The sequence below is a fragment of the Chiloscyllium plagiosum genome, chromosome 4 (genome assembly GCF_004010195.1).
Source record: "Chiloscyllium plagiosum isolate BGI_BamShark_2017 chromosome 4, ASM401019v2, whole genome shotgun sequence".
NCBI lineage: Eukaryota > Metazoa > Chordata > Chondrichthyes > Orectolobiformes > Hemiscylliidae > Chiloscyllium > Chiloscyllium plagiosum.
Genome location: NC_057713.1, coordinates 1,790,384 through 1,805,206, shown reverse-complemented (window position 1 = coordinate 1,805,206; position 14,823 = coordinate 1,790,384). Strand labels below are relative to the sequence as shown.

The following is a 14,823-nucleotide window of genomic DNA, read 5'->3' as shown; positions in this document are numbered from 1 at the left end:
ACTTGGCCAAATTTCCCTCTATCCCATGCCTCCTGACTTTCCGCATAATCCTACCATGGGGAACCTTATCAAATGCCTTACTAAAATCCATGTATACTACATCCACTGCTCTACCCTCATCCACATGCTTGGTCACCTCCTCAAAGAATTCAATCAGACTTGTAAGGCAAGACCTACCCTTCACAAATCCGTGCTGGCTGTCCCTAATCAAGCAGTGCCTTTCCAGATACTCATCAATCCTATCCCTCAGTACCCTTTCCATTACTTTACCTACCACCGAAGAAAGACTAACTGGCCTAGTTAACATTCTGCTGAGCCTCCCAACATCACCCTCTCCAGGTATCCATTCCATCAACCTCATAAATTTCACACTGCCCAAAGTCACCAGCCAAGCTGTGTACATGCAACTCTCTTGCGAATGCTTCAGCCTTATCTTTTGCCCAAATGGGCTGGGCTCCTCCATCATTGAGGATGAGGATATTTGTGGAGCCTCCTCCTCCAGTTGTTTAATTTTCTATTACCATTCACGACTGGATGTGGCAGGTCTGCAGAGCTTAGATCTGATCTGCTGATTGTGGAATCGCTTAGCTCTATTGCTATGAAGATGTGGGTGTACCTTTAAGAGAGTGAATGACTTGGCAAGTACACCGAGTGCTGAAGAATTTACAAAGTAAGATTTGATTAAGAACAAACAGCACTCGCCGAGTTGCCTGGAAATGACAAAAAACAGATTAAAATTAGACCAATCAGTTTAAATTATACCCTGAAAAATATCAAACTCCAATCTAATTTGAATTGAGTATATTGACAATCTTAAAAGCCAATAACACAATCAGATGCTTTGGGGGTATAAGACCAGGAAAATTTAATAGTTGAGAGGAGAACTGCCAAGCCCAGCATGCAAACAGACAGCTTGAAAAAATAGCTCCCTTAAAACTACCTTTTCGATCAGTGACCTATGACACAGAAATTCCTAAGAAAAAGAAAATACATAGGAAGATCCGAATAGAAGAATGAAAGCTGCCTGGTTTTGAGATAAGAAGGGCGGTTTTCTTGATTGGGAATTTTATCAGACTAGTATTATAGAAGGAAAGGTAAAAGATGGGTGAGCAGAAGAAATTGTAAATTGTGGTTAGTTAATTATTCTCGGTTATACTTTAAGAAATAAAGTTGTTAATTTTTACTTTGGCTACTCAGATTTTTACAGATTACTGCATGGAATAAATCTTTTCTGTGTTGCTGGATTGTAAATTGTGGTTAGTTAATTATTCTCGGTTATACTTTAAGAAATAAAGTTGTTAATTTTTACTTTGGCTACTCAGATTTTTAGATTACTGCATGGAATAAATCTTTTCTGTGTTGCTGGTTTTAAATTAAGCAGGAGGGTTCACCCTGTGTCATAATACTATTTATCACTTGCTGCTTGTGCTTTTTGGCATGCAAGTAGTCCTGGTTGGTAGCGTCACCAGGTTGACACCTCATTTTAGATATGCCTGGTGCTGTTCCTGGCATTCCCTCCTGAATTCTCCAGCGAACCAGGGTTGATCCCTTGGATTAACGGTTCAGTAGGGGATATGCCGGGCCATGAGGTTACATATTGTGCTGAAGTCCTGTTCTGCTGCTGTTGATGATCTGCAGCGCATCATGGATACCCAGTCTGGAGTTGCTAGATCTATTCAAAGTCTGTTCCATTTGGCATGATATTAGTGCCACACAACAAACAACTTGGAGGTTATTCTCAGTGTGAAGATGGGACTTTGTCTCTCACAAAGATTGTGTGATGGTCACTCTTATCGATACTGTCATGGACAAATGCAGCTGGCAGTTCGGTAAGAATTAGGTAGAGTATGTTTTTCCCTGTTGTTGGTTCTCTCACCATCTGCCACTGACCCAGTCAGCAGCTATGTCCTTTAGGACCCGACCAGCTTGATCGATAGTACTTCTGCTGAGGCACTCAGTGGTGGACATTGAAATCTCCCACCCCATGTGATTTGTTCCCTTGCCACTCTCAATACTTCCTCAAAGTGTTGTTCAACATGAAGGATTCTTGATTCATTAACAGAGGGAGAATGGTACGTGGTAATCAGCAGGAGGTTTCCTTGCCCACGTTTAACCTTAAGCCACAAGACATCATACAGTCTGGACTCAATGTTGAGGACTGTCAGGGAAAATCCTTCCTGCCTGAGATTTTGGAGAAAATTTGTAGCTCAGGTTATTGGTTTGCTCGCTGAACTGGTGGGTTTGTTCTCAGACTTTTCATCACCATGTTAGATAACATCTATAGTGAGCCTCTGGTGAAATCCTGAGAATCCCTACAGTGTGGAAACAGGCCCTTCGGCCCAACAAGTCCACACCGACCCAAAGAGTATCTTACCCTAAACCATTTCCCTACATTTACCCTTAATTAACACATCTCTGAACACAATGGGCAATTTAACATGGCCAATTTACCTAACCTGCACACCTGAGGATTGTGGGGAGAATGTGCCACACAGACAGTCACCCAAGGCTGGAGTCGAACCCAGGTCCCCGGTGCTGAGAGACAGCAGTGCTAACTGCTGAGCCACCATGCCACCCCAAAGCATTGGTGTTCGGTCTTATGTGTCTTAGTTTGTGGTAGTGGGTGATATCATTTCTGGTTCTAAGAAATTGGCAAATGGGGTCCAAATCTGTGTGTTTGTTAATGGGAGTACACACTGCTACCACCACTGCTAGGTCTGCCCTGCTGGTGGGACAAGACATATATAGGGATGGCGATGGTGATGTTTGGGACATTGTCTGTAAGGTCTGATTCTGTGAGTATAACTATGACAGGCTGTTGCTTGACCAATCTGTAGGACAGTTCTCCCAATGTTGGTGCTAGCCTCCAGATATCAGTGTAGAGAGCTTTGCAGGATTAATAGGGCTGCTAGGTAATCTGTCCGGTTTCATTTCTTTGAAACTTTATAGCGATTGCTACAACTGGATGGCTTGCTAGGCCATTTCAGAGGGCAGTTGGGAGTCAACCACATTGCCGTGGGTCTGAAGTCACACGCAGGCCAGACCAGGTGAGGATGGCAGATTTCCTTCCCTGAAGGACATTATTGAACCAGATGGGTTTTTCCAGACAATTAACTAGGATTTCATGGTCATCAGTAAATTATGAATTCCAGTTTTTTTTATTGAATTCAAATTCCACTATCTGACATGGTGAGATTTGAACCCAGGTCCCCAGAACATTCCAGCTGGAATACTGTGACCAGTTTTGGGCCCCTTACCGAAGGAAAGATATTCTGCTATTAGAAGCAATCCAGAGAATGTTCACTGGGGGGATTCCAGATATGGAGGGACTTTCTTATGAGGAGAATTTGGGTTTTTAATCATTGGAGTTTAGAAGAATGAGAAGTGACCTAATTGGAACAGATAATTTATTGACAGATTGTTTCCCTTGTGGAAGGATCCAGGACCAGACAGCATAATCTAAGAGCAAGGGGGGTCACCATTTTAGATAGACTTTTAATCAGTAAGGAAACCAAGGGTAATGGGAAAAATCCTGCAAACTGGAGTTCAAGAATATCAGACCAGCCATGATTTCATTGATGGCAGAGCATACTCAATGGACTGAACGGCCTGCTTCTGCTCAGACATCTTACGGTCTTAAATTTCCCAATGCCATGGTGGGATTTGAACCTGTGCCTCCAAAACATTTGTCTGGCCCTTTGGACAACTCGTCCAGTGATACCAACACACCACCAACTTTCCTGAACACTTCAGTTTCTCCAGAGCAGCTGCATGGCCATTGACAAGATCAAAGTGTGAGAGTGGACCAGCCTGTATGATTCCGTACTCTAGTGGATACACAAAAACACAACACAGGCTCAAAGGATGACAGTATAATTTACAAAAAAAAGTTATTCAAATAACAGGCCTCACACAAGTTTTTTGGACGCAGAGAAATAATCATTAGTGGAAGATGATGACCAGCTCTTCAGGCCATTGAACTGAGGGTTATACAGTGACCGACCTATCCACAACAGTACTGTACTCCAGTGTTAGACAGTGACAGACTGTCTACACCAATACTGTACCCCAGTGTCATACAGGGACAGACCTCTCCCCAACAGTATAGTTGTTGATCTATCCCCATCCGTACTGTACACCCCAGTGTTATACTGTGACAAACCTGGCCCCACCAATACTGTATCCCAGTGTTTTACAGAGACAGACATAGCTGAAAATGTGTTGCTGGAGAAGCGCAGCAGGTCAGGCAGCATCCAGGAAACAGGAGAATCGACGTTTCGGGCATAAGCCCTTCTTCAGGAATGAGGAAAGTTTGTCCCTCATTCCTCATTCCTGAAGAAGGGCTTATGCCCAAAACGTCGATTCTCCTGTTCCCTGCATGCTGCCTGACCTGCGGCGCTTCTCCAGCAACACATTTTCAGCTCTGATCTCCAGCATCTGCAGACCTCACTTTCTCCTCAGAGACAGACATAACCCATCTGCACTGTACCACACAATGTGTTAGTGCTCTGAGTTCTCTGCAGATAGAGCCCAGATTGAGCAGATACAGAATCTGGAATTGAATGTCTTGCACAGTCCCAGTGGACAGTGTGAGGGAATTGCTCTTTGTGACACACAGCCCACTGGTGATCAAATCTCAATGCCTAATACTTGGCTGTCACTGGGTTGGGGAGGAATCATTTTGCCCAAATCACAGCATGTTTACATGAAGGTGTTCAAAGGTGCAAAAATGCTTGTAAACCACTTGGCTCATTCTGTCACTCCCTTCCCTTCACATGATGGTCTCCTCGCTGGTTTGTCTGCGGACCAGCTCTGCGTACAGTCCTCCTCTTTTCATCAGTTCAGCATGCGTCCCCACCTGTGGCAATGAAAGGTGTTCATCAGAAAGCTATAAGGGAAGAGATAAATTTTGACATTGCGACAAAACACCTCTCAGAAGAGTCCCAAGTTAATCATTGACTATCAACCACATTAAAAGAAATTGATGAGGCAAATGCAGCAGCCATGGTTAAGAATTCCATCTGAGTTATAAACTTGGAAACACCCTCCAAAACCTTGTTCTTGTTCCTCATCCATCTGAGCAGGATCCAAACCCTGCTCTCCTTCCACAATGTTGACTTGATCTTTAGTCACTGCCCTGGGGAATGAATTCCACAGGAAAAAGTGAGGACTGCAGATGCTGGAGATCAGAGCTGAAAATGTGTTGCTGGAAAAGCGCAGCAGGTCAGGCAGCATCCAGGGAACAGGAGAATGAATTCCACAGCCTCACAACAGTCTGGGGAATAAACCAAATGTTAATGTGTGATACAAGTACTCCGCTTTGGTCACCTTGGTTGAGGATTTAAAAACAAGATACCTCATCTCTGACTTGTTCTTGTTGTCACTATATTATAGGGATAGTCCAATTCAGATTCTGGTCAATGGTAATCCCCGTGATACTAAAAGAGGGGGTTTCAGTGAATGTCATGGGGTAATGATTTGATTCTTTCTTGTTGGGAAAAAATCATTAACTGGCATCTGTGTGGTGTAAATGTCATTTGCCACTTGTCAGTCCAAACATAGATATTCGAGGAGAAAGTGAGGACTGCAGATGCTGGAGATCAGAGCTGGAAATGTGTTGCTGGAAAAGGAAATGTTTGTTTTGTGTATGGATTCTTCTGTGGATGAAGAACAGTAGAGGTCCTTTGCAGGTCAACCAACCAAAGGTCCTCCCTACCTTTTATCTTAGCCTGCTGGACACACTTTCCTCATTCCTGAAGAAGGGCTTATGCCCGAAACGTTGATTCTCCTGTTCCTTGGATGCTGCCTGACCTGCTGCGCTTTTCCAGAAACACATTTTCAGCCCAAACCTAGATATTGTCCAGATCTTGCTGAATTTGGACATGGACTACTTCAGTATCTGAGGCGTCATGAATGGTGCTGAACATTATTCACCAATGATTTTGCATCCCCATGTTTGACCTTATGATGGAGAGAAAGTCATTGATGAAGCAGCTGAAGATGGTTGGGCTGGGACACTACCTAAGGAACTCCTGCAGAGATATCCTGGAGCTGAGATGACTGACATCCAATAACCACAACCATCTCCCCATGTGCTGGGTATGACGCCAACTAACAGAGGGTTTTCCCACTGATTCCTGTACCCAGGTTTGCTAGGGCTGGCTCCTTGATGCCATACTCAGTCAAATGCAGCCTTGATGTCAAGGGCCACTCTCACCTCACCTCTGAAACTAGCTCTGTCATCCATGTTTGAACCAAGGCTGTAATGAGGTCAGGGGCTCAACAGCACTAGTGGAACCCAAACCGCTGTCAGTGAGCAGGTTATTGCTGATTAGTTTCCAACACCTAGGCAATATTCAGGCTTGGCAAGTAATATCTGTCTTGAGAGTGCAGTGCTGGAAAAGCATAGCAGATCAAGCAGCATCCAAGGAGCAGGAAAATCGACATTTCAGGTACAAGCCTGTCATTCCGGACTCCCTGATGAAAGCCTTTGGCCAAAATGTTGATTTTCCTTCTCCTTGGATGCTGCCTGATCTGCTGTGCTTTTCCAGCATCACACTCTAGGCTTTAATCTCCAGCATCTACAGTCCTCACTTTCACCTAAGTAATATCTGTGGTACACATACGCCCGACAATGACCAACTATAATAAGAGACAATCTGACCACCACCCTTTGACATTCAATGATGTGACTGAATCCCCCACTATCAGATCCTGGGGAGTTACCATTGACCAGAAACACAACTGGACTCGTCATATACACACAATGGCTACAAGAGGATGTCAGAGGCTAGGAATCATGCAGTGAGTAATTCACCTCCTGACTCCCCAAAACCTGAACACCATCTACAAGGCACAAGTTAAGAGTGTGATTAAATAGTCCCTACTTGTTTGGATGAGTGCAGCCCCAAACAGTACTCAGACAGGACAATACTCACACAGGACAATACAGCCCATTTAATTGACACCACACCCATAAACATTCAGTCACTCTACCACAAGCACTCAGGAGCAGCAGTGTGTACCATCCACAAGATGCATTGCAGAAATTCACCATAAAACCTGCAACAGCATCTTCCAAAACTCAAAACCATTTCCACCGAGAAGGACAAAGGCAGATTCATGGGAACTCACCACCTACAATTCCTCTCGAAACCACTCCCATCCTGACTTGGAAGTATATCGTCATTCCTTCAATATCAGTGAGTCAAAATGCTGGAATTCACTCCCAAACTCCTTGTCCTCCCTAATAGCATGCAGACTGCAGCAGTCCAAGAAGGCAACTTATCACCACCTTCTCAAGGGCAACTATGGATGGGCAATAAATACTGGCCTAGCCAGAGGTACCCATGTCCCATGAGTCTAAAAAAAGGTGCTGCTTGATAGCATTGTTGATGACACCTTGCTTCACATTACTGATGATCAAGAGTTGACTGATGGGGTGGTAATTGGCCAAGTTGGATTTGTTCTACTTTTTGTGTACAGGACAGACCTGAGCAATTTTCCACCTTGTCAGGTAATTGCTGGTACTGCAGCTATACTGGAATAGCTTGGCTAGGGGAGTGGCAAGTTCTAGAGCACAAATCTTCAGTACTCTTATTGGAATGTTGGCAGGGTCCATACCAACTGTTTCTTGATATGAGGAGGAATGAATTGTGTTGGCTGGAGACTGGTATCTGTAATGCTGGGAACACTGCAAGTAGCCAAGATGGATCATCCACTCAGCACTTCTGGCTGAAGATTGCTGTGATGCTTTAGCTTTATTGTTTGCATAATGTGCTGGCTTCTCCATAAATGAGAATGGGGATATTTGTGGAGCCTCCTCCTCCAGTGAGTTGTTTAATTGCTTACCACCATTCATGACTGGATGTGGCAGGACTGCAGAGCTTGGATCTGATTCTTTGTTTGTGGAATTGCTTAGCTCTGTCTATCTCTTTCTGTTTATATTGTTTGGCACACAAGTAGTCCTGTTTGGTGGCTTCACTGGGTTAACATCTCATTAGCAAGTCATGAGTTTGCAGATTGTACTCAAGTACAATTCTGCTGCTGCTGATTGCCAACACATCTCATGGATGCCTGGTCTTGATTTGCCAGATTTGTTTGAAGTCTGACAAATTTAGCATGGTGTAATGGCCCACAACACGATGGAGGTTATTCTCAATGTGAAGGTGAGACTCCGTCTCCACAAGGACTGTGTGGTGGTCACTCTTATCAATGCGATCATGGACAGATTGGTGAGGTAAATGTCAAGTATGTCTTTCCCTCTTGTTTTTGGAAAAGCGCAGCAGGATTCCCGAAGAAGGGCTTATGCCCGGAATGTTGATTCTCCTGCTCCTTTGATGCTGCCTGATCTGCTGCGCTTTTCCAGCAACACATTTTTAAGCTCTGATCTCCATCATCTGCAGTCCTCACTTTCTTCTTTCCCTCTTGTTGGTTTCCTCACTACCTGCCACAGACCCAGTCTAGCTGCTGTGTCCTTTAGGAATCACCCAGCTCAGTTAGTAGTGTTACTGCCAAACCACTCAATGGTGGGCAGTGAAATCCTCCACTCAGAGTACATTCTATGCCCCTGCCACTCTTGGTGCTTTCTCCAAGTGTTGTTCAACATGGAGGAGTACTGATTCATCAGCGGAGAGAGACGCGGCATGATAATCAGCAGACCGTTTCTTGCTTATGTTTAACCGTGTGCCACAGGACCTGTGTCCGGAGTCCAGTTGAGGACTCTAAGACAGCTCCCTCCTGACTGTGTATCACTGCCACCTCTGCTGGTGCTGGATCTGTCCTATCGCCATATCTAGGGATGGTGATGGTGGTGTCTGGGGCATTGACAGGTATGACTCCGTGAGTATGACAATTTCAAGCTGTTGCTTAACTAGTCTGTGAGACAACTTTCCAAATTCTGGTACTAGCCTCCAGGTGTTAGTGAGAAGCACCTGCTGTCGTCATTCCTGGTGCCTTAGTCAGTACCAGATTTTGAGGCTTTCTAGCAGTTGATATGATAAATACAACTTGTTGATTCACTGAGATAAAAGCAAAATACTGTGGATGCTGGAACTCTGAAACAAACAGAGAATGCACTGCATATCTGGCAACATCTGTTGAGAGATTTTGATACAATGGCTTGGTAGGCCATATCGTAGGGCAGTGCTGTGGGTCTGGAGTTACGAGCTAAGCCAGACGAGGTAAAAAAGGACAGTAGTGAGCCAGATGGGTTTGTGTGACAATTAACAAAAGTCATCATTAGACTTTTAATTCTCGATCTGTAGTGGTGAGATTCAAACCCAGGTCCTCAGAACCTTTCCTAGGCATCTGGGCTACTAGCTCAGTGACAATACCAATATCCCATCACCTTCCCCAGGTTGTCTAATGAGAAGTAATTGGATAGGCTGGGTTTGTTTGCACTGAAATTTTGAAATACAAGGAATAATTTGATTGTTCTGCAATACCCCGAATGGTCTTGACAGGGTGGATGTGGAAAGGGATGTTTCCTGTCATGAGAGAACTAGGGGACACTGTTTTAAAATTAGGGGGTGCCTTACAGAATAGAAATGAGGAAGTTGTGTGTCCCTGAAACTCTTGACCTCAGGAGGCGGGTCATTGAATATTTTTAAGATGGAGGTAGATAAAACCTTGTTAATAGGGGAATCAATGGTTATTAGGTGTCAATAGAAAAGTGGAATTCAGAACACAAGAAGATTCCCACAGTCGTTTTGAATGACAGAATAGACTTGAAGATGTGAATGGCCTACTTCTACTCTTAATTGGATTGTTTGAATGTAGGTTCATATTTCCTTCAGTCCTTACCTACCCACCCTTTCCCCATATACCTCAAAGCCACCAACCCAACCTCTCCACATATCTCTCGCATCCCCATTCACTTTCACCTCACATCCACCTTATCTGTAATCTTCCTCAATTCCTCAACCTTAACAATCCACCCCTTTCCCATATCCATCAAAACTTCCTCTCTCTTAAATATGGCCTATACTATCCACCTCGTCTCCTTCCCTGAAATTACATTCTGCAACTGCTTGGTCATTTGAGTAGAAAGTTGCCCTGTGACTGAGACCATTTTTAATGCTGTTTCCCTGGGATAGAAGGCTCTTTCTACAACCAGCAAGGACTGGTTTTGCCAATTCGAGTTCATGTGCTGACATGCTGCTTGGTTAGGGACTGCTGGTGGTTACTGGATCTGGTTATGTCACAGCTCAAGTATTGTGTGCAGTTCTGGAAGGATATGATGACACTGGAGAAGGGGCAGAGGATATTTACCAGGATGTTGCCTGGACTGGAGAGTTTTAGTTATGAGCTCGGACTTTTTTCATTGGAGAAATGGAGGAGGAGAGGGGACCTAATTGAGGTATACAAGATAATGAGAGGCATAGATAGAGTCGATAGCCAGAGACTATTTCCCAGGGCAGAAATGGCTAACACGAGCGGTCATAGTTTTAAGCTGGTTGGCAGGGGATGTCAGAGGCAAGTTCTTTACACAGAGAGTTGTAAGAGCATGGAATGCGTTGCCAGCAGTTGTGGAAGTAAGGTCATTGGGGACATTTAAGAGACTACTGGACATGCATATGGTCACAGAAATTTGAGGGTGCATACATGAGGATCAATGGTCAGCACAACATCGTGGGCTGAAGGGCCTGTTCTGTGCTGTACTGTTCTATGGTCTATGCTCTAACAGAGATTGGAGCAGAGGAGATTGAAGTGGGGGACATGATTTAGATGTATAAAATGATGAGGGACATAGATAGAGTAGACAGCAAGCAAGGAACTTTTCCCGTTGATGGGGGGGGGTGGAAAATGAATGGCCACAGGGCATAGATTGAAGGTAAGAAGCAGAGGGTTTAGTAGAGAGGAAAACATTTTCACCCAGACGGTGCTGGGAATCTGGAAGTCCCTGCCCATAAAGATGGTAGGGGAACAGAAACTCTCATAACATTTAAATATTTGGATGTACACTTGCAATGTCAAGGCATACAAAGCTGTAGGCCAGGTGCAGAAAATGGGATTAATATAGTTAGATGGTGGTTTTTGACGAGCTCAGACTCAGTGGGTTGAAGAGCTATCTTTTGTGCTCCAGCTACAAATCGAGGGCAGCAAATGCAACTCACCTCCTTCATGCAGCCATTAGCAAGAACACAGATGACATCAGCTGCCTTGATTGAGCTCAGCCTGTGTGCAATGACCAGCACTGTACGGCCTTTTTGTATATGATCCAGTGCATCCTGTACCATTTTCTCGGATTCTGCATCCAACGCACTTGTGGCCTCATCCAGAACCAGGATGCAGGGATTTTTAATCAGGGCACGGGCAATGGCAATCCGCTGTCTCTGTCCCCCAGATAAAGACATTCCTCGTTCACCTGGCCAATAAATGGAGTCTATTAATAAATACATTTACCAGTCTCTGTATTCACTAATGATTACATGCTTCCCTCTCATTTCCCCAATTTAATTCTTTCACGTGCATTACAAGTTTTGAAGGTTTGAGGTGAGTATAACATTAATTTAATGCATGTTCCCTGAATGTAATGATGACTTAAGGTGTGTTCCTGGTGAGAGATGATTTGATGTGTGTTCCTCAAGTGTGATGAAGATTTGAGGCATCTTCCGGGAGTGTGTGATTTGAGGCATGTTCCGGGAGTGTGTGATTTGAGGAATGCTTGTGTTCTCAGTCCACAACTGTTTTAAGATTTGCTGTCACACTCACCCACAATGGTCATGTATCCATCTGGGAAGCTCTGGATAAAGCCATCTGCATTTGCCTGCCGTGCTGCCTCATAAACTTCCTCATCGGAAGCATCTGGCTTTCCAAATCGAATATTTTCTTTGATGGAGGTGCCAAAAAGCACAGGTTCCTGCAATGCATTCACATGGCTGAGAAAACATCAACCTCATGGACAACTGTCCCACCCAAGCTAGGGTGAGAAACATTAACAACCAAATAAACAAACAGACACAACTCAGACTCTTACTGCCACATCGTCAGGGAATAACCGATGAGTGAGAGGGAAGATTTACAAAGGTGTAGTTGAAAAGGATAGGAGAGAAGAGGAGAGGTTGAAGGAAAGAGGGGAGGGGAGGTCAAGAGAGGCCTGGATGTAATGGCTAGGCAGTGGGAGAGTGCAAGGGAGGAAGTGCCAACCTGGCTGATATATCCAATCACATGACTGCGCAGCCATTGTGGATCCAGAGTCCTGATGTCATATCCGTCTAAGGTGATAATTCCACTGTCTGGGTCATAGAACCGCTCCAGCAGAGATGCTATTGTTGACTTGCCTTCAAAGCATTTTAATTACATGTTAGGAAACAGTTTAAAAACAACAAAACTCCCATCCCCCACCTGAAGACTGACTGCTGTACACAAGATGTGGAGGAGTCAGTGTTGGACTGGGGTGTACAAAGTTAAAAATCACACAACACCAGGTTATAGTCCAACAGGTTTAATTGGAAGCACTAGCTTTCGGAGCACTGCTCCTTCATCAGGTAGTTCTGGAGCAGGACCATAAGACACAGAATTTATAGCAAAAGATTACAGTGTCAGGCAACTGAAATGATATATTGAACAAACTTAGAATGTTGTTAAGTCTCATCTTTTAGAATGGGTTGCAGGTTTCGGTTCATTAAATGAACCAACTCATTCAGGAGAGGACATGACTGTTGGCAGCAGGAGTACTGTGACTACAAGAACAAGTCAAAGCTGAGGAATCCTGCAATGAGCAACTCACCTCCTGACTCCCCAAAACCTGTCCACCATCTACAAGGCACAAGTCAGGAGTTTGACTGATTGCTCCCCACTTGCCTGGATGGGTGTAGCTCCAGCAACCCAAGAAGCCTGCTTGATTGGCACCACATCCACAAACTGTCACTCCCTCACCACCAATGTACAGCAGCATCTACAACATGCACAGTAGTCACTCACGAAGGTTCCTTAAACAACACCTTCCAAACCCACAATCTATAGAACAAGGCAAAGGCAAGTTTAAATCACCATAGTCTGACACCACTTGCAATTTCCCCTCCAAGTCACTCACCATCCTGACTTTTCCTCAGTGTCACTGGGTCAAAATCCTGGAACCCCCTCCCTAACAACAGTGTGGGCTTATTGCAACAGTTCAAGAAGACACCTCAGCACCTTCTTCAGGGCAATTAGGGATGGGCAATAAATGTTGGCCCACCCAGTATGGTCCCTGTCCCATGAATAAATTACAAAAAATTATCTGATTCATTAGCTGTAAAGAATCACTAACATACAAGGCAGACTGGAACAACATTCGAGTTTTTTCCTGACTGACTTTTCCACATCCTGTTTTCAATTATATTGAAAGGGAGCCAAAGCGTATGTGGGACAGGAATGAAAGTGGGGCTGCGGTCGCATTCAGATCAGCCATGACAGAGCAGGTGGACACAGCTGAATGGTCTAGTCCTGCTCCTGAATAGTGTGTCTGCACATTCCCTCGATTACCCATCCCTTACCATCCAAAGACCCACAAACAGATATCACTTTGTCCTTACCTGTCCCAGATTGTCCAACAATAGCCACCATTTTAGAGGCCGGCAGGGTGAGATTGAAGTTGTGCAGCACCACCTGACCAGGTCTGGTGGGGTAGCTAAGGGAGGAGAGAGAAATATCACACATGTGGGAAATGTATCACAAACTAATATTTTGTGACAAAACGATGGTATCAAATGACTGGGTTATAATAGGAAATATTTCACAGGAAAGTATGGGGTGAAGGTAGACCACTGAAGACCACTCTACTTGTCCTGCGAGTGTTTGATGTGTCAGTGTCACGAGAGCTGCACTGTCAGTTTTAAAGAGTACTTTGTATCTCACCTTGTGCTGAATCTGATTTAGGAGCCTTTCATGGGGACAGTGTAGAGGGAGCTTTACTTGCAGTTTAAAAGTGTATAGAAAGCTTTAGTCAGAGTCCTACAGCATAAAAACAGGCCTTTTGGCAAATTGTTCCATGCCAATCAACAACGCTAAACTACACTAATCCCATTGATCTGCAGTTGGTCCATAGCCTCCTATGCCCTGGCATTTTAAGTGTTCATCCAGATGCTTTTTAATATTACAAGAGCACCTGCCTCCAACGGCCTCTCAGGCAGCATGTTCCATATTTCTACCAGGCTTTAGGTGGAAAAAAAATCTCCTCAGATCTTCTCTAAGCTTGGCCCTCACCTTAAAACTAATGCCCTCTGGTCTTAGGCATATCTGCCATGGGGAAAAGATTCTCATGATCTCCTTTGTCTGTACGTCTCATAATCTTGTATACTTTAATCAGATCATTGTGGTTCTGTTCGCCGAGCTGGAAGTTTTTGTTGCAAACGTTTCGACCCCTGGCTAGGCGACATCATCAGTGCTTGGGAGCCTCCTGCGAAGTGTTCTTTGATGTTTCCTCCGGTGTTTATAGTGGTCTGTCCCTGCCGCTTCCGGTTGTCAGTTTCAGCTGTCTGCTGTAGTGGTTGGTATATTGGGTCCAGGTCGATGTGTTTGTTGATGGAGTTTGTGGATGAATGCCATGCCTCTAGGAATTCCCTGGCTGTTCTCTGTCTGGCTTGCCCTATGATAGTAGTGTTGTCCCAGTCGAATTCATGTTGCTTGTTGTCTGCGTGTGTGGCTACTAAGGATAGCTGGTCGTGTCGTTTCGTGGCTAGTTGATGTTCATGTATGCAGATTGTTAGCTGTCTTCCTGTTTGTCCTATATAGTGTTTAGTGCAGTCCTTGCATGATATTTTGTACACTACATTGGTTTTGCTCATGTTGGGTATCGGGTCCTTCGTTCTGGTGAGTTGCTGTCTGAGCGTGGCTGTT

At 44.5% G+C, this 14,823-nt stretch overlaps 1 protein-coding gene across 2 annotated transcripts in view; it reads right to left on the bottom strand.

The window, feature by feature from the left end:
• Positions 1-4,398: 4,398 nt before the first annotated feature.
• Positions 4,399-14,823, bottom strand: part of abcb8 (ATP-binding cassette, sub-family B (MDR/TAP), member 8) — a 62,661-nt gene continuing 52,236 nt past the window's right edge. For both annotated transcript variants that reach the window (XM_043687563.1, XM_043687564.1), the window contains 5 exons: positions 13,521-13,615; positions 12,151-12,284; positions 11,716-11,863; positions 11,118-11,368; positions 4,399-4,858 (listed from right to left, as the gene is read on the bottom strand). In XM_043687563.1, coding sequence (XP_043543498.1) covers positions 4,772-4,858; positions 11,118-11,368; positions 11,716-11,863; positions 12,151-12,284; positions 13,521-13,615 — 715 coding nt within the window. In that variant the 3' untranslated portion in view covers positions 4,399-4,771. The remainder of the gene's footprint in view (positions 4,859-11,117; positions 11,369-11,715; positions 11,864-12,150; positions 12,285-13,520; positions 13,616-14,823) is intronic.